This window comes from Petaurus breviceps, unplaced genomic scaffold, assembly GCF_028583685.1.
Source record: "Petaurus breviceps papuanus isolate PSGF00001 unplaced genomic scaffold, PetGlider_PUasm1.0 688, whole genome shotgun sequence".
Lineage (NCBI taxonomy): Eukaryota > Metazoa > Chordata > Mammalia > Diprotodontia > Petauridae > Petaurus > Petaurus breviceps.
Genome location: NW_027186457.1, coordinates 17,951,258 through 17,975,511, shown reverse-complemented (window position 1 = coordinate 17,975,511; position 24,254 = coordinate 17,951,258). Strand labels below are relative to the sequence as shown.

At 35.7% G+C, this 24,254-nt stretch overlaps 1 protein-coding gene across 1 annotated transcript in view; it reads left to right on the top strand.

Annotated features, from left to right (window-relative positions):
- The window catches only part of PLSCR5 (phospholipid scramblase family member 5), a 52,795-nt gene that overhangs the window by 13,247 nt on the left and 15,294 nt on the right, over positions 1 to 24,254 (top strand). The window contains exons 2-5 of the mRNA XM_069104438.1: positions 1,320 to 1,386; positions 9,707 to 9,870; positions 18,068 to 18,110; positions 19,398 to 19,618. Coding sequence (XP_068960539.1) covers positions 1,374 to 1,386; positions 9,707 to 9,870; positions 18,068 to 18,110; positions 19,398 to 19,618 — 441 coding nt within the window. The 5' untranslated portion in view covers positions 1,320 to 1,373. The remainder of the gene's footprint in view (positions 1 to 1,319; positions 1,387 to 9,706; positions 9,871 to 18,067; positions 18,111 to 19,397; positions 19,619 to 24,254) is intronic.

Genomic DNA, 24,254 nt, shown 5'->3' with positions numbered 1-24,254 from the left:
CTCTGGGTACAAAGACAAATCCTACTCAAAACAAGACTGAGACTCAAGATTTTCTAGTTGTGATTCAATGATAATCAAACAATAGCACACCACAAACAATACTCCAGGCTGCCTAAAATAAATGAAAGTATATATGTAAAGTTATGTGCTAAATTCTATGCTTTCAAACAAATATAAATTATTGTAATAATTCTTTCATCTTAGTTTGGTTTTTTTCATTTTAGAAGTAAATTGGCTGCATTTTGCAGTTATTGTCTGTACTTTTAAATGTGGAGAAGGGAGGGAGGGAGAGAGAGAGAAAGAGGGAGAGAGACAGAGACAGAGAATGAGAATATCAATTTGACTTACATTATGAAAGTGACAGCCTGAAATTTTTCTGTTAAAATTTTGCTGATGTTGCCATGGGTCCTCCCAGTCCAACAGCTGTAAATCATGTTTGTCAGTACAATAAACCAGGTGAACATCATCTCCATGGTGACTTAGTCACCTGTGCTAGAAATATGAGCTCCCAGGTCAAGGTTATCGTCCCTTTCTTTCAATGCACAATGTAGGCAATTAGAAGCTGTACCTATTGATTTGTAGGTTGACTAGAGTTCTGCATTTTGCAATGTCCATTATTGTCTGAAACAAGCCAAAACCATTAAAAAGAAGTAGGCTCCATTTCTGAATCAAAAATAATAGAAAAGCCATCTTCTTCTGGAAAAAAAAATAAGAGAGCCTTGGTCAGGTACAACTTAGACTAGATGACCTCTGAGGTAATTTTTTAGTTCATAATAAAACAAAATTAAAAAGAATATGGGCGATTTGATAACATTGTTTTATTCTCTGTATTTTGAAAATACATTTAGAATCTCAAGATTCTAAGTTCAGTCATCTAGATTCTTTATTACAAGAATCAGATTTGAGGAAGTAATCTATGTAGCCCAAAAATTAGAAAGGAAAAAAATCATCCCAATCTCATATAGTGAATGGAAAAAATACACACACACACACACACACACACAGCATATAATTGTCAGAAGAAAAGTGAGGATGAGATGGAGTCTTTTACTGAGAAACATCTCCTACTCTACTGTTTCCTCATTTGTATGGGTTCTAAATTCTTCCTTCTGCCACTAAGGTATCAGATGACTTTCAGTCATGTTTACTGTATAAGATAGTATCATCATCTCCCCCTGTTGTCCACGCTCTTCAACTGCAGCATTTGGGAACTGGAGGAAGGTACTCACTTCTTCAGTTATTTTGTAAGCTGACAAGAGGTAGACAGACACCTTCTGAAGTTTTACACATGCTGTGTTTTCTCTCATTGCTGCAACAAGAAAAGCCATTCCTTTTAACCTGGCTCCCTTTGAAGAGGTGACTGAGACATCTTCATGGCCTCTCAAGGTAAGAGCATAGAGGAAAGAAAAAAATGTATATAATATATATACATAATTTGTATATATATATAGACATATGTGTACACATGTCTATGTACATACACATATGTATATATGTACATATATACACACATGTATTTCTAGTAAATACATTTCCTTCTATCATGATGTCTTTAAGTAGATCACAGATGTGCTATAGCTGGTTAGAGAAAATAATTGGTACTTAAAAAAAAAAACAACTATTGTTTAACCTTTAGAATAGTTGCTGTGCTACCTAAAATTGTTCCTAGTAAAATGAAAATATTCAGATAGAAGCAATGTTTGTAGTGGTTCGAGTATTGCATTAATAAGAAGGGCTTCTCAAAGCAACACTAGATGAAACTACATTAAATGACATCCAGTCAGGGAGAAATTCCAAGGTTAAAGGGATTTGTACACTGCCTTCTATGTAGAGGTTAGAAAGTGTATATAGTATATATGTCCTTTTGGGTCTTTAAAATATGAGGCATAGCCCTTTGAATACCTATGTAAGTTAAGAGTAAGAAATGAATGGGTCCTCATTAAAACTGAGCTATTTCCTTTTATGAAGTCAGTGTGTGTTGTCTTTTGCTAGAGACACTTGGATTTGATAAACTACAGATAAATTCTGCCACAGTGTAGCGTAAGAAGCTTTTAAGCCTCTTTTGCCACAAATCAAATGTTAGAAGCAAAGTAAAAATCTTGGTCTTTGTTTTAAGCAAACTGATGAAGAGTATTGAGTGCCCTCCTCCAACACACTCCCACCTCCCCCAACAAAGTTTGTCCTCGTCCCTGAAACACTATAGAAATATCATTAGTGCCTTCTGAGTTTGGATCTGCTTTCAGAAGGCAAGGGATGCTCTTTTGTTTTCTTTTTGTGGGAAGGTAATGAGGTGCACTCTTGCTAATACCCCCCATGGAAATGATAAGAGACTCGATCATAGTATAACTTTTCATCCCAATTACTAGCAGAAGCAATTAGACCCCAGGCTCTAATGAAATTTTTTATCATGACAAGATGCAATTAGAACATTTGTAACCTTACTACAAGTAAGCTGATGAGAACCACAAGTTGACAGAAACCCAAGTTGGTCTTATGGCATATTTATTGATTGTTTATGATATTTGTTTCTCAACCCATATCCTCTTTTGTGAATTTAACATCCAATGCTTAGGTAAACTTTCCTTTTCCTTCAAAGTTTAGAACAGTCTTGCTCTCAAGTAGCACTCGCAGAACCAAATGAAATGTAAAACACACTTGAACCAGGAAAATCATGAATTTTTTATACACGTGTGCTTCGGTTTTATATATTTTAAACTGAGCAAGGGAGTGGGGTATTGGATAACCATGGGAGGAGATGTAACAAAGCTTTTTGCTTTTATTCAAGCCTGACACCCACACTTGGTCCCAAACACTTCTCAACTTTATAAAGCTCGAGGTAGAGGAACAACTGTGGCCTGTGAGGTAAAGTGTTGCAGTGTATATAAAATATTTATAAGGTAGTTATACATTTTTAAAAGAGTAGATAGAAATTCAAAGCAAGATAGAAATTCAAAGAATTTCCTTCTTCTTCTGGTGGTCTAAGACTTTGAAGAAACCAGGGACTGGAAAGGAAGATTAAGATCAAAATATCATCAATCCACCAGAAAAAGCTACAATATTCAAATAAATGGAAACGATCTAGCTCAAGATTCCAGACTTGCAACTGAAAATGGATATTTCAGTATTGGCAACATATTGCATTGGGCTGAAACTGTGTAGCACATGGAAAATGTACAAATCTATTTAGAGACTTGTGGACCCCTATACAACTTAAATGGATTAGAGTGATAGAAAGTCAAGGCTGATTAAAATTACATTGAGAATTTAGTTTAGATTGGTGTTTCCATTTGCCATGAATGTTTAGGAGACAAATTTCTATCTTTCTTGGGAGAAATTCAACTTAATGATACTTTCACAGTATTATAGATTTTTAAAGGGCTTTAAAGCCCATAATCATTATAGTATTAAAAGATTTAGAGTTGAATGCAAGTGTAAAGGTTATCTAGATCAGCCTATCTTACACATGAGGAAACCAAGGCCACAATAAAAGGTGATGTGATACACTTAAGGACACACAGGTAGTAAAATGGCAGAAGTAGGATTTTACTCCCAGTCCTCAACATTCAAATTTTTCATACCTTCCACTAAACTTGGAAACTGAGACCCAAAGAGATAAATGACTTGATATAACTCAGACCTTAGCAGAGAAGACTACACCCAGACAGAAATGGAGGCCGATCCAAGTAGAGTTCTTGTAGCCTAGTGGGTTGGACTCGATATCAAATGAACTAACAGTTAATGTTACATTTGAGGAATTTGTATCCATTTTATCATCTTTTACTTTAACCAATTACACTGCTTATTAAAATAATGATCCTTTGTATGGAGCCATTTAGTTGACAATTATAAGTAAGAGAAGTCAAATGGTTTGATTGATAGACATGCACACACCCCTAGACTGACATCAGACCTCAGCTAAACCTCCTGCTGGGGTCAGAACCACTGGGTGAATGAGAACCAGCTGGCCCAAGGAACCCGAGAAGAATAGACAGATTGTTAATACCCACAATGGCTTCTAGTGGTTACAAATATAGCACAGGCTAGGGAGTAATGGGGCAAGGGAGAGGTCCTTTGAAAACCCTCCAGGAAATAGAAGAGATTGAATGATCAAGAAAGAGTTCATGGAGATGGTGATAAAAGGATCTAAGCTTGGATGGTTCTGAAAGCCTGAGACAGGGAAGAGTGAATTCCAGGAATGGAAAGGGGTCTACATTAGCCCATGGAGGAAGAAGAACAGCTTGTGTCCAGAAGCTTCTCTAAAACATAGTGTACATGAAGGAGAAAAATGTGATAAAATAAGGTTGAAAAGGCACATTGCAGCCACATTGGGGGGTGAAGGTAGGGGCTTAAATACTAGACTAAATAGGATGTGATTCCATAATGTGTTTAACTTATTCACAAGAGGGAGCTACTATTGTCTTTGGAGTAGGATCTGTTCAGACATGAGCTTCACAAAGATGATGTTGGCATCTACATGAAGGAAGGATTGCAGAGAAGACTGGAGGTAGCCAAGCCAGTTGAAAGACTATTGCAATAGTATAGGTAAGAAATCACAGGAACATGAACCAGGGTTGTAGCATTGTGGGTAGAGAGCAGGAGACAGATCAGAGAGATGTTGGAGAGATAGAAACAGATTGGAGAGGGTAGGGTAGGTAGTGAGGGAAAGGGGAAAGAATGAAAGAAGACAGGCTTTGAAGCTGAATGACTGAGAAGCGAGTAATAATGTCCACAGAAAAAGAAAAATTTGGAAAATGGACTAGGATTTTTGTTATTGTTGGGGAGAGGTGGGGTCACTTTTGGATATGCTAACAATAAAAGCATCTCTATAACACCACAAAGTTTACAAAGTAATTTAGTGTATTATTTAATTTAGTTCTACAAATACTGGAGGGGAAGTGTTATTATTTCCATTTTACAGATGAGTTAACAAGCCAGGAGGGGCTAGATGACTTGCCCAAATTCACACAGATAGTAAGTATCTAAGGTCAGATTTGAATTCAGGTGTCTCGGACTCCGTGTCCATCACTCTATGCCACACTGTGCCACCAAGCTGTTCAGTTTGATGAGCTTGTCATCCATCCGGGTGATGTTCAGTTGAAATTTAGAGATGCAAGACTGGAGTTCGGGGAAAGGTTCGACTGGATAGATGTTTTCAGGGAAGAGGTGATAACTGATTGACCCAACGAGAGAAGATGAGATTTTCAAGGGAGTGTGTGGAGAGAGAAGGTCCAAGACAAAGCTATGTTTTAGGAGTGAGATGATGAACAAGCATAGGTCAAAGAGCTGATGCAAGTTAGTAATGTATTCAATGCCTTTCTTCCACCAGGTGACATTTTTAAAACGTATCCCTACACACACACACACACACACACACACACACACACACACACACACAAACACAAACACATAAACACACAGGGACAGAGATAGAGAGATAGATATGGAGACAGGGAGACAAGGACAGAGAGAGATTAAATTAGGCAGCAAAATATTGATGAGTGATATCCTTGAGTGTACTGACACTATGGAAACTTTCTTATGATTATCTTTCTAAGATAATGGCATAGCACTTTAGGGATGGTCACTGGTGCCTGCAACAGATATCCAAAAGTTATTATAGTCATAACTGCTAGCAAACAACATCCCCAAAGTTGTGTATGTCTGATGACCTTTTAGACAGAGAATGGTTCATTTCCACAAAGAGGGAAACAATTTAAGAGTTCTCTGAGGGCAATACAGCTAGTTATTCATTGTTTCTCACTGTTGTATTGCCCATGAGGTTGGTTGGACTTTGAAACCCATCCAACCCACATTACAATATTCCACAAGTAATCTTTTTTGCATCTTCCCCTTTCTGGGGGAGATGCCAAGCCCTAAATAGATCCTACAAGACAGATACATAGATCCCTGGTGAGCCGAACCACCATAGTACTATCCATATGGAAATCTACATTGTTCGTGGAAAATAGCACCTTTGTTTCACTTTCAGTAGAACTTAAGGTGCTTCCAAAATTTAATCCTCACTCCAGATCAACTTCATTTTGTCTATACTAGGAATAATTAATTGATACCATGGACCAGAACAGAATTCCTGATGGAGTGAAACAAAAGTGAGGAAGTGACCTGGCTTTTGTATGTCTATTAGCTCCCTGAAAAATAATCTCTCTTAACTCTCTATTCAGTCTTACAGTCTTTTTATCTTCTTTTTTTCTCCTCCCCTCTCTCCTGGTTCCCCTTCCCTGCCCCCCTCCCACACATATGCATGTGCACACACTTGACACATAACAGTTAAAATGGCAAAATATGAAAGAAATTCAAAACAGAAGAATGCCTGAATACTCAGGTCTCTTGCTTTAAGAACTGATTTATGTTAAACATAAATCAAAATGGAATTAATCTTGAAAAACAATAGAGGCATCTAAAATGAAGTAATAACTTAGAAAAACGAAGATGACAATGATCTAGTTATGAAATATATTTTTAAAATGGATCAACCTTTATGAAGTTCATAATTCATTATCCACTCACCCTACAGTCTTAAATAGAGATTAGACCTTTGTCAAACCTGAACCTCCCCCAACTGACATCGAAATTTTATAACTGGGGCGGCCAGGTAGCACAGTGAGTAAGAGCACCAGCTCCAGTGTTGAGAAGACCTGGAGATCGAATCCCGGGCTCAGACACTTAGCACCCACCCAGAAACACCTGGACGTGTAACCTTGAGCAAGTTACTTAACCCCAATTGTTTAGGGGTGGCCAGGTGGCTCAGCGAGTAAGAGTACCGGCTCCAGTGTTGGGATCCACCTAGAGATCGAATCCCGGGCTCAGACACTCAGCACCACACCCAGAAATAACTGGCCGTGTAACCTTGAGCAAGTTACTTAACCCTGATTGCTTAAAAAAAAAAAAAAAAAGAAATTTTATAACTAAGAAGACAAAATGTGTTTCCATGAAGATAAAGTAACCTCTCATACTTTAAACAGTGCAATGGTCCTTTCCAACTGGATTTTGCAGCTCTGCCAAATAGATTCTGAAGTTAAAAAACTTCTGAATTTTAGTCTGAGGGGTTGTTTTAAAAGTAACATTTCATTCTAATTGAAGTGGTATACAAAAAGGGTAACATCTCTTTAAGACTTAATAAATCATTATTAAGAAAGCAATTGACATGTATTAATTGGTCACTATCTGCCCAGACCTACTAGCTAATAGGAATACAAAAAAAGGTAAAAATACAAAGTGGCCTATGCCTTCAAAACATTTGCATGCTAACCTGAAAGACATCATATAATTGACTGAGTACATGTAGGATGAAATTAGGTTAGAAGAAACGCCTATCATACATGCAGAACTTTCCAGATGCTAAGAATATGGAGATGAGGAAATATGCCTTCAAAGAACTTGCAAGGATGTCAAAATCTTTATATGATTGCATGTCTTTATGGATGGATGGACATTAAATTAGGTAGATCTAGGTGGAAATCTTGGCTCTCGAGACACAACCTCTTAGCATGTTTCTCCATTTATTAACACAAAGATATATCTTTAGTACCCACCTTGCAACGTTATTTCATAATGTATTACACTGAAAAGAGTGGAAAAAGTTCTGGGTATTAAATCAGAGGGCCTGGGTTCAAGTGCTTCCTTTGATGTTTGCTACCTGTTTGTCATGGCCAAGTCTCATTGCTTCTCTGAGGCTCCCTTTCCTCATGCGTACAATAAGGGGGGTGGACTAGATGACCTCTCTAATTCCTTTCATTTCTAAATCTAAATTTATATAAATCTATGATCTATATAAAGTGTTTTTGCAAATTTTAAAGTCCAATATAGGGACAGGTAGGTAGCACAGTGAATAGAGCACCAACCCTGGAGTCAGGAGAACGTTAGTTCAAATCCAGCCTTAGACACTTGACACTTAATGAACTGTGTGACCTTGGGCAAGTCACTTAACCCCAATTGCCTTGCCTTTCCCCCTCCAACAAAAGTCCTATAAAATTTGTCAGTTGTTTTATACCTGGGCTATGAGCCAGGACCAAGGTTCTAGTTCTAAATTTTCCTTCTCTACTACCTGTGAATGACAACGGGCAAGTCAATGAAAAATCTAAGCCTTAGTTTGCTCATCTAAAAAATTAGGATCACAGAATTTCAGAGCTGGAGGAGACCTGTGACTCATTTGGTTCGACTAATCCCTCAAAAAGTCATTCTCAACAAATGATTATCCAGTCTGTGCTTGAATAGTGTGCGGAAAACACCTGCTGAGGCAGCCTGTTCCACTTTTAGGAGGCTCTAAAATTATTAGGAGAGTGAGTTTTATTTTGTTTTGTTTTCTCCCAACAAAAAGCCTTGCTTCTTCTCTTTGCATCATCTGCCCATTTCTCGTAGCTCTTTCTGACTGAATTTAGCTCTGTCATAGGTGCTGGTATTAGGCAGCTGAGCATATGTTTCTTGAGATTTCCAAACTCAAGTATTCATTGCATTGTAGATTCTCTGACCAAATTTACTCTTGATGAAATCGGTACAAAAATGTGTAGAAAGGAAATAACATGGCAAGATGACTACCTCTTGGGTTGTCTGGTTTCAGCTCAGATCTCCCTGACTCCAAGCCCAGTGCTCCATCCATTGAACCACCTAGCTGCCCCCTCTCTGTTGCTACCATCAGTAATTAATGCATTTTCCACCATGTGCACAGGTCTACCAGTACTAGTTTGGGTTCTTCCTATGTGGCCAAATAGTTCTCGTTTCATTTGCCATTTCTATGGAAATTTGCCATGGTGAGCCATGTAGAATGAGTCCTTCAAATATTTGAAAATAACTGCAATTTTATACCATTGTTAACAATATAAATGATAAGTAGATAAACATTTATTTCTTTAATGATTACTATGGTACCTGGGGTTCTTTCAAAATGGCAATCCTGGGAGAGAGTTACCAACCAGGAGAGCAAGACCTCAGATGGGAGCGTTTTCCAGGATGGAAATTCAAAAGACAGGAAGAAAGAGAAGGTTTCCAGAGAGAGGTATGAGTCAGGGCTGTCCTGTCCACCTCACAAGGTCTGATGACTCAGAGAAGATATTACATGTGAAAACACTTTGTCATTTGTATGACACTATACAAATTTTGAGGGTTATGTGTAAATTTCAAGAGAATATGTTCATAGGGTGATAGAGAAATGAAATTTACCAAGCTATAGAAGACAGTAGGCTTGAAGGAATGAAAGAAAAAGTTTCCCTAAATTGGAAGGGGCCTAGGGCATGGATAGAAAATTTAGACTTCTGATTCATAGAAACTAGGTAGAATACATTAGGAATTCTAATAATATAGAGAATTCTACCATTTAATACCAACTTTTGTGTATACCTCTTCATGATTTTCAGACATTCCTGACTTTGAAGAGCACTTTCTTAAAGTTATTTGACCACATGATTTACCATTTATCCAATTACTAAAAATGAAAACATAGTTAACCAATTCAGGTCATGTCTCCTTTATGGTACTCAGTTGACCCCTGCTAGAAGTCCTAATAAGCTGTGAGAATGATGGACAGATGGCAGAAAGGGAAAGCAGCAAAAGAATTCTTTTATAGATTGATAAGACAAACACATTAAAACTTGAGTGAAAATCAGAACAAAGAACAGGTGAACTCTCCAGCATCAAATAAAAACCATATCCCAACTTTAAAAAATTACATACGGCTCCAATTCTCTTGCAGGTGGTCTGTATCAGAAAAGCCAAGGCCTTCCTGGTTTTCTCCCGGGCTATCCTGACCCTGATCATAGTCATTCCACTGTGCCTTCAAATTCAAGGAAGCAAGTATTACTACAGCCTCTCCCACCACCAGTCAATCTCCCTCCTGGTCTAGAATACTTGAACCAGGTGTTTTTATCTTTTTGTTTCTACAATCTGTACTCCACAGCCCCTGACACTCCAAAATGAATTTATACTTAAAACATTGATAAAAGGTTTACTAGTTAATTTGGTTTTCCCTTAATTTTCTTTAAACTCCATTAAAGAATCAGTTTCACATTATAAAATGAGTGTAAAGATTTGTTTTCTGTAATTCTTTCCTACTGAAGAAATGAGTATAAAAAATTGTACAGTATAATGGTGTTTTTTCCAAGTTCTTGGTTTTGCTGCTTATTTTACTATAAAATATTAGCTTTGAAAGTATGTTTCAGATAAAATTATTTTCTATTTTACATTTGCTTCCGGTTAATTTTGTTTAGCAATTTTTGGTTAATTTTTAAAATTTCTGGTTAATTTTTGTTTAGCAGGTGAAAAATACATTTGTGCATTGGTCTTTAAATTTATTAAATATATATCATTTCATCTAACTATGAGGGTTAATTATATGATCTGTTCTTCTAAGACCCAAATAGAAATCTATTTTTCATCGACATATAAAAGGAAACAGATGCAGTTGTCCTTGGGCCAATAGTTACAGCAGAAGATATAAGAATATTCTTATATCAGTTCCATGCATGTAATTTACAAAGTCATCAATAGTTTGGTCAGCTAACATATAAAGGGAAGAATTATTTAAATGACTAAAAGATTTTTATGAGAATTAATATTATTAGAACTTGCGAAAGGGTGTAAAGGTGATAAGAATTTCAGGAATTGTTACTAATTGAACTCTATGAATAACTCAATCTTAAATATACAAAGAAATAAACATACTTTGCATCATTTTTAAATATAAATTAAGATACACATGTAAAATGACATAATTGTTTTTTTTCTTTTTGTTGTGTTGCTTTCTTCTTTTCTTCATTATTAAATTTCATTTTTAATTGATGGAATAAAACAAGTACATAGTAAAACAAAAAAGATGATCACATATGAAACTTAAAATTTACTATGTACAACTTGGTATTCCTTTCAACTATACAACCAAATTATCATGTAAATTTCTTATTTTTATTATTATAAGTTTCCATTAGGATTCTTTGTCCATTTTCCCCCTATTATCTGGTCATATTTAGTTAGTATGTTATCTTCCATTTACTCTCACCATGTATTCTCTTGCACTTGGTCTCTTTTTCTTGTCATTTTTGCTTTGCATAATGGTCTTTCCTTTTTAAAATATATTTTCCATACTAGTTGGTCTTAGTTTTATCATAGTATACCACTATAAGACTACACAACAATTTGTCTAGCCACTTCCTTATTCTCATAATTTGCCATTTTGATTTTAATTACAAAAACATACTATTTGATAACTTTTGCATGGTTAGCTTCAAATTAATAGTAATAACAACCCTTTTAGAATCTGTTTCCAACAATGGAATTATAGCCTCAAAGTGTAAGATAATTTTTATAACTTTTTAATATTTATAACTTTTAGTTTTAGTTTTAGTATTTTATAACTTTTTTATAGAATGTCAGATTGATCTACCAAAATAAACAAAAAGCCAAACACAAATACTAACCCAATTCCTACAATTTTGCAATTCCACCAACAATGAGTGAATCTTCCTGCTTATCTACAGTAAGAATATGATTTTTTTTTATCATCCCTTTCAGAACAGTAATGACATGGTAAGTCAATTGAGACACTGACTGCCATAGCTCTAATGTTAAGCCTCCTAGACTTCCATGCTAATTAGTTATTTTAGTTACTAACTAGTTCACACCAACAAGCATAAATTCAGTACCTATTAGGTCAAAGAGCTTTGGGGAAATGTGAAGATTTTTGAAACATAGACTCTGATTTTAAGTAACTTTGTGATCTAGTTTGGAAGACAAGAGAGATGACAGAAAAAGAGAAAAGTAGCATATAAATGAATAGATGTTGCATGCTAATGGAGATCAGAGGAGGGAGAGATTCTATGGTGTAGTGCAATGGGATCAAACATAGATAGAAAATGGTGTCAGCACTGGCCCCAGAATCGGGATAACCTGGGATCAATCCAGGCTCAGATACTTAGCACCACACCCAGAAATAACTGGCTGTGTAACCTTGAGCAAGTTACTTAACCCCGATTGCTTAAAAAAAGAAAAAAAAAAGAAAATGGTGTCACTAAAACCATATGTAAGGATTGCTTCAGGCTACACACTGACTTAGAAAACCACACATTAATGTTATCTATGTTCCATTGTATTTTTTTATGGATTTTATCAAATATTTCTCGATTGCATTTTAATCTAGTTCAGGTCAATGCACTGCAATGTTACTACGGCATTTGCCATCTCTGGCTTATATTAACCGGGGAAGGCTTCATCAAGAAAGTAAGATTTGAGTTGAATCTCAAAGGATAGAAAGAAAATTGAGTAAGTGAAAAGGGATGGGAAAGGCATTCTAAGTGGGATGAAAGCTATTTCTGAAACTCAGCATCCCATCTCCTGCCTTCCTGCATTTGTGGAAGCCATTCTCAATACTTGGAGTAACACTAACCCACTTAATCTTTACCTTCCTTCACGACTCATTTTACATCATTTCCACCCTCAAGGCTTCCCTGATCCCTCCCCCACCCCTCAGCCTATATGCTCTCTCCCTCTTCATTACACTATGTTGTATTTACTTACACTTATACATTGAGAGACAGCGTGATATAATTGATAGGGCTTGTTGGACCTCCTGGGCTCAAATCTTGCCTCATATTTTTTCTAGCTATCTTAACCTCTCAGCCTCAGTTTCCTCACCTGTAAAGTGAGGATAAGAATATCACCTGCTTCTCTAGATGCTTATATAGATCAAATGATAGCATATTTATAAAAATTGAAAGGCTATATTGCTATTGTTTTCAATAATCTCCAAGAGCCTCAGTTTTTTTTCATGTATAAAATGAGCAGATTGAACTTGAACTCTGAGGCTCCTTCCAGCTGAATCTGTGCTCCTATGATCCTGAGTTGTATACCTCAAGCTTTCTGAGGGCAGGTATTATTTTATTTTAATCCCTGTGTCCTGCAAGCACATTTTAAATGTTTCTACCTAAGTGTCCCTTTTCTTATTAGAGTGAGCATATGCTTCCGGCTCTGCTATTCTTGCAGGCTCAGAGTAGTGGTAGCAATCTTAGTCTCAATAATGTTGATAATGGTGGTGTAACAGGGGCATTTGCATAGATCTAGAGATGGGAAGACGAAGTCCAACAACATCATTTCACAGATGATGAGGAGTTACTACTGGTCATTGGAGAGCACCCAGTGACCCAGGTCTCATATTATTTCGTTACTGAATATTCAACTGAGTAAGGGTTCCACATGTATGTAGTGCTAAAAGCACTTTGCTCACAAGTGAAATGGCTTATTTCTCTTTGTTATCCCCATTTTTCAGATATAGAAACTGAGGCTGTAAGAGGTCAAGTAACTTAACAAGGATAAGCTAATGAGTGTCTGAGGTGGGATTTGAACCTAGGTCCCCAACTACAATGAACTTCTTAGCTCTTTTTTTATGTTCTTACATCTGAATCTACAAAGAACTCACATTAACACTAATATTGAGTTATCAGCACATCTGCTACAGTTTCCAGACTGTTTGGCATGCTTTCAAACCATAAAGTCTATCTCCTTTATCAAAATCAAATCTCTGTTTCAATTCCCTCAAGGTACAAGAGATTTCTGTTATGCCTGATAGGGTTTAAGCAGGAAACAGCATATGTTCCTTGGAAAATGTTTATAATTGCAGATGCCTTATCCAGGAACCCACTGGCAGACAAATGCACTTCAGAGACTGAATAGCACATGGAGATATGTAAAAGAGCTAGGGAAACCAGCCTACCAGCTTCCATCTGCAAAGTGGATCAGCTGTAATAGCTGACTAGAGTTGATTAACTGCTGCAAGCTGTTAGAGGATGTTGTCAGACAGGGCTTTGCCAAATATAGAAGGGTATGCCAGTGCCAGAAGACTGGGATTGCACAATCACATATGGTCATCCCATATCTTCCTCCATCCAGCAATGATCAGACACCCTATGCTTGGCAATGCACAGAGGCTTTTAAAACCATACCCAACAGAGAGAGAGACTGACCTGAGAGATGCAAGCACACACAGCTCACTCAGTAGAGTAAGTTGTCTAGACACATGACTTTGATGCTTTCCTTATCTAGATCTCTCTGGAAAATGGAAGTTTTTCCTTAAATAAATGAGCAGTTATTCACATGGAGGAGTGTATTTTATTCACTTCATGCAAGAGATTGGCTTTATTGCTTTTGTGGAGTGAATACACATATATGTGTCCCTATATAGGAAAATATATACTTTGGTCCATTTTTGCCACATACTGCTATGTGGCCCTGTGAAAGTCACTTAACTTCCTATTTAGCTAAGTAACACTCTTAACATGATATGTAAATTATAGAATGGTTGCTAATCTGTATTTATGGAAGGAATTTCCAGTTTCCTCATTGTGAATTTTCTATACCAATAAATTCACAAGTCTGCAACATATGGATATAGGGTGACCCAAAAGTCTTAGTGCAATTTTATTCTTTAGTACCTTAAAAGTGCACTAAGACTTTTGGAATATTCCACATTTCTGTTTATATGTGTATAGATGTAGATATATAGATTATAGATACATAGTATTTGGGGCTATATATTATATGTGTGTACTAAATACATGCATGTCTACATCATACATATACATGCATATATGCAGCATATTTTCATATGTACTGCAGATCATACATTGTATATAGGCTTATGTTATATGTATGCTATATACATACTATGCATGTGTTTATGGAATACATATATATAGTATGGCATATATTCTATGTTTGGGCACTATTGGTTTATGTGAATATATGTACCTGCACACACAGGTATATACATACACGACACACATATTATACACATATGTATATAAATATGTACACACATATACACAATTTTGTTGCTGTTCAGTTGTTTCTGTCATGTCTGACTCTATATGGCTGCATCTGGTGGTTTCTTGGCAAAGATACTGGGGCAGTTTGTTATTTCTTTCTACAATTCATTTTATAGATGAGGACCTGGGGCAAACAGGGTTAAGTAACTTACCCAGGATGACGCAGGTAGTTAGTTTGTATATATACCTACTGTATATACATACATAGATACATAAATACACACACAGTATGTCATATTGGAAAGAGTATTCTCAGAGACAGGAATATCTGGATTTAAGTTTTACTTCTGACTGGCACTGGTTATGTGACCCTGGTTAAGTCACTTAACCTTTTAATGTCTAATGCTGATTTATATTTATCAAAGAGATTCCTTATCAAGATCCCCCTACCTTCATAAAGTCACAGATCCGTTAAATATGTGTGCATGTGTACATTTTAGATCTGTGAATTGATAGACAGAAGGAGCTCACAGGAAACTCCCTCCATCATTTCAGACAGACAAAATTATACAGCTTTTGTATAATTGTGGAGAGTTCTCTGGGGAACTGAGAGGAGTGGTGATTTGTGTATGATCATCAAAATAACAGCATTTTCATAGTGTTTTAAGGTTTGCAAAACACTATTAAAATGTTGTCTTCATTTTATCCTCACAAAAACTCTAGAGGAAGAACTATTATTATCCCCACTTTCCCGGTGAATAAACTAAGGCGATCAGAAACTAAATGGCACACCCAGGGTCACATAGCTAGTAAGCATTTGCAGATGGATTTGACCTCAAGTTTTGCTGACTCCAGACACAGAATTCTCTCCACTGTGCCGCCTACCTGTCTCAAGAGGCTTATCATTCAGTCAGTTGCACCAAAGGCAGTACTTGAATCCAGGTCTTCCTGACTTCAAAACTGATTTTATATCTCCATTTTCATCCTACCTCTTCCTCCACATATGCACATTACACTGAGGTTTGCCCATTGTGGAAGTCTCCCTATTTCCTATTATATTTTAAGAATAAATTATGTTTCTGGTTCACTTAAAACATGGATGAAATTAAGTCCAATGTTTGAAGTTACCTTCTAATTAAGAACTATGTGAAATCGGTGGGATTTAGCATTTAGAATATTTAAATTATATATGTATATTATATATATATATTATATATTTAAAGACCAATTCAAGCCCCATGTAAACTTTAAAAATAATTCCCTGTTGATTTGAGAAAAGGAAAAAAAACACCTGGTTAACTTTGATATATTTATCCCAGTGCCTTTCAAGAAAAGACACATCCTCAAGCACTTGGTGAATGAACTCATCTCCAAATTTAACTAGTAAAATGTCAATTATTGATTCTGGAAGAAATGGTTGTTTCTTATTGCCCCATAAACATAATTTGGTATAGAAAAGTATGTTAATTTGCTATAGACAATGGATAAATTTGAATTAGAATACCTTTTATTTATTTTGGTAAGGAGGAGGAAGATTTAGACCTCTTGTTATCTGTGCATGGAACTCATAATATGGGAAGTCTCTCCAACTATTGTTTCAAGGGTCTTCTAACAACTATTAAATAATAGTTTTTTTTAAGTAGAAATATAAATAACATGATTATTTGCCTTCCTACCTGGGATTGTTAGGGATACCTACAGAATGAATAGATTTAATTTTTGAATGTTTACAGTCCTGGATTTAAAGTACCAAACAAATGCCTACTTTTGTCAATGCCTGCTCTGGATTTCCTGTGTTTAATGAGTTTAGAACTTGTTTCTCCAGGGATAGTAGGCTATTTTCTCAGAAACAACAAAATGCCTGTTGAATTGGTGAAAGCCTAATGTTATTTTTTTTCTTATAAAAAGTACCAGCTCAAGCTTTTCTTTAGAAAATAATTTTCTTTCATTCAATTGTGCTAATATGTGAAATGTTGAGACTAAAAAAAGGAGAATAAATTGGAGGTTTCAGTCTCTAGGAGAGAAAAAAAATGGGGGGGAAATCAAGAATGATCAAATACAAAGTAAGCACAATCTTGTTCCAGGGCATCTTCAGATAATAAACCTCAAAAACATCTTCAAATACACAGGTTTTTCATACTTTATTCTCTTAAAGAAGTGATTTGAATCACATAGTATATTTCCTGCAGTCAGCTCTCTATTATTGGTGGACAATTTATCCACAAATTTACATCATGTCAGGTTATTGACAATTTCCTTCATCTGAAAATACTTACTAATTCTAACGATAATAATATTAGCTTACATTTGGAAGGGACTTTTAGTTTTAAAGATGAGTATTTGAGTTCTTTGCAAACCTAGAGTGCTAGATAAATGATAGTTATTATAATTACAATAATAACAATTATTGCTACTACATGTTCAAATGGATTATTTCATCAGATTCTTAAAAAAAATTCTCCATGGACTAGGTATGAAAGGTATTTCTATCCCCAGTTAATAGCTGAAGAAGCAGCTCAGAGGCATTAAATGATTTGCCTACACAGCTGGGAAGTCGGAGAGGCTGTATTACAAACCCAGATGTCACCTTGTGCCTGATTTCAAACACTGTGGTTGTTTCTTTCTCTTTTTGAGTTGTTTGCTATGAATAGAATCATACTGTGGACCAATTTGAGTAAAAGGACCACCTTTAAGGTAAATCAATTGCTTCCCTATCCAAAGGAAGGTATGTACCAGAAATTTTACAAAAATTAACTAGCTTTGCTTTCAGTTAGTCCTTTCATATCCATGAGAGATAAGTCTCAAAAGAGGTTAGCAGGGAATGGCCAATTCACCTAAGGATCATAGAAGAAAGAACTCTTACAATCATGCTTTTCCAATGTGGCTTCATTAGAAGCACTGTGAACTTTCAGAATGTCTGAGACATCAGCAATCTCATGTAAGCTTTACATTCATTTTAAATCCAGAGGTTAATTGTTTTTTTTTATTTTTGCATTATCCAGAAGCTTTTTTCCTTAGTGCTCATATTTAAGAGTTTCCTGAATTTGTTAGCATTCTTTAGCCATTCTTTCATGTAATCCTTCCATGACCCTGGAGGTTGTTACTTGAGTATTACAATAATTTAACCTTTCTTTTCCTCACAAGAAATGAGTGCCTTCTCCAAATATTCTTTAATAGGGAATCAATAAAATAGATTAACTTCATGTACACTGTGATTTGTGTTGATGGCTTCTATAACACTTCCAACTTTCCTAAGAGGCACAATGTAAACCTGATATCTCCTTTATGTCGTCCTTTAACAGTTAGACCTGATCATTATACACCAGCAGGTGGAGCTGCTTGAAAGTGAGTATGGTACATGAACTTGAACTTTTAGAAATAAAGTTCCTTGTGTTCAGAAAGCCACACTTGTTAATAATTTAATGAGAAATGTAGTTATTAAGTATCTCTTAAGATAACGCAAAGAAATTAACATACAATATATGGAGAGCATGATTTTCTCAGTACAGAGTACTCCTGATGTGCAAAATTTCCTCCATCAACAGAAATCCTAAACAATCTATGGCTTAATAAGTGGACCCCAAGCACTGCATGAGGTATAAAGAGGCTGAGTGACTTGGTTAATGTGACCTCATTAGTGACTTAGGCATGTTCCAAATCTATATCTATCTGATTCATGTTTTCTAACACACTAAGTTTTTTCTACCTTTTAATACATAGCACTGTAATTTTTACAGTTAATTGGTATACATACACATTCTTCCCAGTAAAAATGATCAGTTGATAAATTTAGAAGTATCACTATAAAAATTATAACACCTTTTGGTGGTAATTGTTTATCATCAATTGTTTATTGTCATTAACACCCTATCATTCTAAAAAAGGTTACATTCACTCATTTCTTTCAGTTTAAGTAATTTGAAGCTTGCTAGTGAATGAATGTATTTCCAGGGGGTGAAAAGGGGGTATCAGGGATTATGTGAAGAACTATAGGGAGCTACAGTTGGAATCTCACAACTCCACCAATGTGATTTAAGAATTTAAAGATGTTACAAAAGGATCCGCTATTGATTGGACTTTGCTAAATTAAAAAAAAATATTCATTACCACCCCCCTGAATTTTTCCTAATATATGTTCAAAATACAAGTGATATGAATACTAAAAATATTAGGGATCATGCAAACAAAAATTTTGCCACAAGAGGGATTTAGGATAAAATTATTATCTTAATCTTCAAAACAGAAAAATAACATTTCAACCCTTTGCCATTTAACTTTTCATTTGGAATAGAGAAATATATAAGTTCCTGGTTATTTTTTAAGTTGAAATGGTGTGGGAGGTATATAGAAGTTTCTAATATAGCATAGATCTGGAAAGAAAATGAGAAACCTAATCCCATATCATTACCTGCAAAGTATCTTCACAGGTCAAGGGGTGGAATTGATATAAACAGACATATAATTGAAGTCATATATCTCAGGTTATATGAAATGGGTTCTACAAATTTAGTGATATAGTTTGAAGTTTGTTTTAATTTTTTCATAAGTAATAAATTGACTTCCAATATACATAATCAAAGAGAATTAAGACTAGTTTATAATAACACTGATTACTTTTTCCCCCCTTTTTAGTGATACTTGGCAGCGAAACTTCCAACAAATATGAGATTAAAAACCGCTTGGGACAAAGAGTGTACTTTGCAGTGGAGGAAAGCATCTGCTTTAACCGTAATTTCTGTTCACCATTAAGATCCTGTACCCTGAGGGTCACTGATAACACTGGTAGAGAAGTGATTACAGTGCACAGGCCATTGAGATGTAACAGCTGCTGGTGCCCTTGCTACTTACAAGAGGTTAGTCTTCTTTAACATCCTTTAAGTGTTTTTTTCTTCCTCTCTAAAAATAAATAAAATAAAATATTCTTATTTAAATAACATTCAGTTTAAATCCTGGAAAACTAATTTTAATGGCTTTAATTAGTATGACATGCTTTAAGAGCATGTTTGAGAAACTGATGAGTGATTAAGAATTTTCATTTCCAGTACAAACTTTAGTAAGTTGAACACACACACACACACACACACACACACACACACACACCACACTGAACCTAGGGCAAGGATCATAAATTGGTCCTGGGTGAGTAGCCACAGAGGTCCTTAGTTCAGAGTAAGAGGATCAAGGTAGTATGAAGGAGGGTGTCATCAAACCCATTACATGGTAGCTTCCAATTTTCACTGATTATTCTTACTAAGTGTTAAACTGTTGTTTACACAATGGTGAATGAATCTCAGACCCATAATTGAATTTGGCGCCTTATGAAAAATGCCAGTTGCCGTACCCAAGTTGTACTTTATCTAAATAGTGTGCTTATGTATATACATATGTGTTCGTATATATGTGTGTGTATATACACACCCACATACATATATGTGTTTATATACATAAATGTATATAAAGTTTACTATATCTCTGTAATAACTATGTCCTTTTATGCCTAAGGATAAGTTTTCAGTATGAAAGATTGTCAATGATGTCAATTACAGTTATAAAAAGATGATCCTTACAGTCAGTTTAAATAGCTTTACCCCATTTATATGATATATAATATGTAGAAGCATAGATATAAATATAGATGATAGATATATGGTTATAAATATAGATGATAGAGAGAAATCATATATGCACACTTATATACAGAGAAAGAGTGGGGAGAGAGAGGGAGGGAGGAACAAAGAGAAAGAAAGGGGGGGCTTTGGGGTTCATCTTTGTATATGTTAAACAGGTTCTAGGTGTCTGTAGGACATTCCAAATTTTCTATGCACCAAGAATATTACATAACTAGTATAATGGGTTCAGAAGGAGAGGTTCTGATCAATTAGCTCCTATAGTAGCTATACACAGTTCACTAGCTCTTTGGAAGGAAGGTGAAAGGCTGGTGGGGACTGGCTTGTTCCCTTTTCCCCTAAAGGATAGAACTAGGATTAATGGAGGCAAGGTGCAGAAAGATGGGATTTGGTTCAATGCAAAAACAATCAAACAAGCAAAACTTCCTTAGCAATAAGAGTCACTCAAAAATGAAATGGGATGCATCTGGATTTAATGGTTCTATCTCTCAGTCTAATTGGGGATTAACATTTGTCAATGTTGTTGTATAAGGGATTTCTATTCATGCACAGATTCAATTAATGGCCTATAATATTGCTTCCAACACCAAGTTTCCCTGATCCTGTGAATTTATCTTCTACAAAATGCAAAATATATAAAGACTATAAAAGTAGTATTGAACATTCCTTCAAGGAGATCACAATATAGTGCCAATATGAAAAAAAACACATGTTCTTTGCTTCCTTCTTGTTTTAAGATAGATTCAAAGTCCATCTCACCCACCATACTAATTTTAAATAGAAGGAAACTGAGGCCCAGGGAGTCTGTGACTTGGCAGAGGTCATAGTGTAATAAGTATAAAAGGGAAGAATCAAATCTAGGTTCTCTGATTCTAAAATTCAATGCTTTCCACTATACCATAATGCTTCCTGCTGACCCACAAACTAAACATACTATCTTAATATTCATTAGTAATAAACTTCTTTTGTTCAAATTCACCCATTTCCTTCCAATTTTTTAATAGAGCAAATGAACCAAGGAACAATGTGCTAAACAGCTGAATTGAAGCCTCACTTTGTTCAGTCAACTAGAAAAAAGTAATTTCAGAAATATACATAGAAGAATGAGGAAGAAATATGCAAAGAGGTTCTATTCAAAAAGGCAGAATCAGAAATGAAGAAAATTTCAAATTATGGGGTGGAAAACTTTTGGAGAAAACAATGGGGAGTCACTAAATAATTTGGAAGACTAGCTATCAATCAAGTTGGAGTGTAATGAATAAGCCTTTAAAGAATACATGTGTGATTAATCAAAAGCAGAGAGACTGAAAACTGAGAATCTAGAGAGAGATACATTTCTATAGTCCTTGTGAGAGACACCCAAGGTTTAGATGAAAGTTATGTTTGGAATAGAGATAGAAGAGTAGATATGAACAATGTGTAATGTATAATGAACAATGTATTTCCCATTCACTTTACATTATTTTTCTTTTAGTGGAATAGACAGTTTTAGGGATAATTCTACTGGACCTAGGAGACATTTCTGCATATATTTGTTGACAGAAGCAGTTGAATTTAATAGATTATCAGATGCAAAAATAGCAAAAACTATAAAATAGCTCAAAGGTATTAAGAATCTTATAGTGATATATAAATATGAATTAATAATAATGATAATAATAATTAATATTGTTTTAAGGGGACCAATAAGGTAGGACAATCTCTTAAATTTTTTGTGCAGATCTGTAATTTCATTAGTATAGGGAAAGTACATGGAGAAGAAATGTTCTCAATCAAATTCTCTGCAAATCTGAGCCTTAAAAGGTTTACTGTAGCACAGAGAATTTAAGTGGTTTTCACAAGGTCTCACAGGCAGCATGGATCAGAGGCCAGACTTTTGCCAGGTCAACCTGATTCTCTAAGTTCCACATATCCATTATGCCATGTTCCCTCACACCCTTTTATATAGAGTATTAAGATAAAAAAGAAAAATAGGTAGAGGGATTATTAATTCAGTCTAATCCAATAATGCTCAGTTAAATACCTACTATGTGATAGACACTTAGTTTACAAAATTAAGGAGTGCTGAGATACTTATGCCAAGATTAGTCCATTTTCATTGAAAGCCAACTTTTTGTTAGAACTATGTAGGAGCCCTGAGGATGTGTGTGTGTGTGTGTGTGTTTATATACAACATTTGGAAAGACTGAATGAAAGAAGTAGAATTTTTTTTTTAGTCTTGAGGCAAGAGTAATTTTATTTAAGAAAAAATATTTTAACTCAGAAGAGCCCACATGAACTAACCCTGAGTCATGGTGATTAGCTTAACCAATTTTCTATGTATAGTAAAATCCCATTGTACATAATTCTACTTTCCCATGGATTCCTTATAAGGATAGGGACAGACCCTGCAATTTCATTGGTGAGGCCAGGCAATTCATTCTAGCATTAAAGATTTGCTTCTTTCAATTTATGGTCATAGAATATTGCCTAGAACAGAAATTTCAAATACTAGGTAGGTAGGCCCATGCCACCCACACTCTTGCTGAGTGTAACCAAATTGAAACATAAATCTGATCTGATTTTAACATGTTAATGTACTAATAACAAAAAAGAAACATATGTGGTTTTCTAAGTAAGCTTGCAGACTGTATTAGTGGCCCGCATTTCTATTTGAGCTTGGCATCAGTGGCCTACAGTACTCAGAAGATAAGTGATTTGCCCAGAATAATACAATTCAGTATGTGTAACACAATTCAATATATGTCAGAGGATGGGACTTGAATATATCTCTTCTGAATTTTGAGAACAATATCCCAAACAATGGGACAGTTAGGTGGTGAAGTGGACAGAACATGAGACCTATAGTCAGGAAAACTCATCCTCTTAAGTTTAAATCTGGCCTCAGACACTTACTAGCTGTGTGGCCCTGGGCAAGTTACTCAACCCTGGTTGCCTCAGTTTTCTCTGTAAAAAAATATGAGCTAGAGAAGTAAATGGCAAACCACTCTAGCATCTTTGCCAAGAAAACTCCAAATAGGGTCATGAAGAGTCAGACATTACTGAAAATGACTGAACAACAATGCCCCATATGCCGTATCATACTGCCTATCACGGATTCCTTATACTTTGGGTTAAATAATTTCCTTTTTTAATTTTTTAAAATTTATTTACTATTAGTCTCTAACATTCAGTTCCATAAGTTTTTGAGTCCCAAATTTTCTCCCTTCCCCCTTCCCCCCTCCATGGTGGCATGCAATCTGATATAGGTTCTACAAATTCCTTCACATTAAATATTAGTCAAGTTGTAAAGAATTATAACCAATGGAATGAATAAGGAGGAAGAAGAAATAAAGTGAAAAAGAGAAAGAAAAAGTAGTTTGCTTCAATCTGCATTCAGACTCTGTAATTCTTTCTCTGAATGCAGAGTCATGAGTCCTTTGGAGTTGTCTTATAGCCTTGCATTGCTGAGGGAAGCCCAGTCTATCAAAGTGAGTCATCATAGATATGATGTATCTGCAATTGTGTACAATGTTCTCCTGGTTCTGCTCCCCTCAATCAGCATCAGTTTTTATAAGTCTCTCCAGGTTATTATGAAGTCTGTCTCTCATTTCTTTCTTCTTCTTCTTCTTCTTCTTCTTCTTCTTCTTCTTCTTCTTCTTCTTCTTCTTCTTCTTCTTCTTCTTCTTCTTCTTCCTCCTCCTCCTCCTCCTTCTCTTCCTCCTTCTCCTCCTCTTCCTCCTCCTCCTCCTCCTCCTCGTCTTCCTCCTCCTCTTCCTCCTCCTCCTCCTCCTCCTCCTCCTCCTTCTCTTCCTCCTCCTTCTCCTCTTCTTCCTCCTCCTCCTCCTTCTTCTTCTTCTGCTGCTGCTGGGGGAGGGAAGGA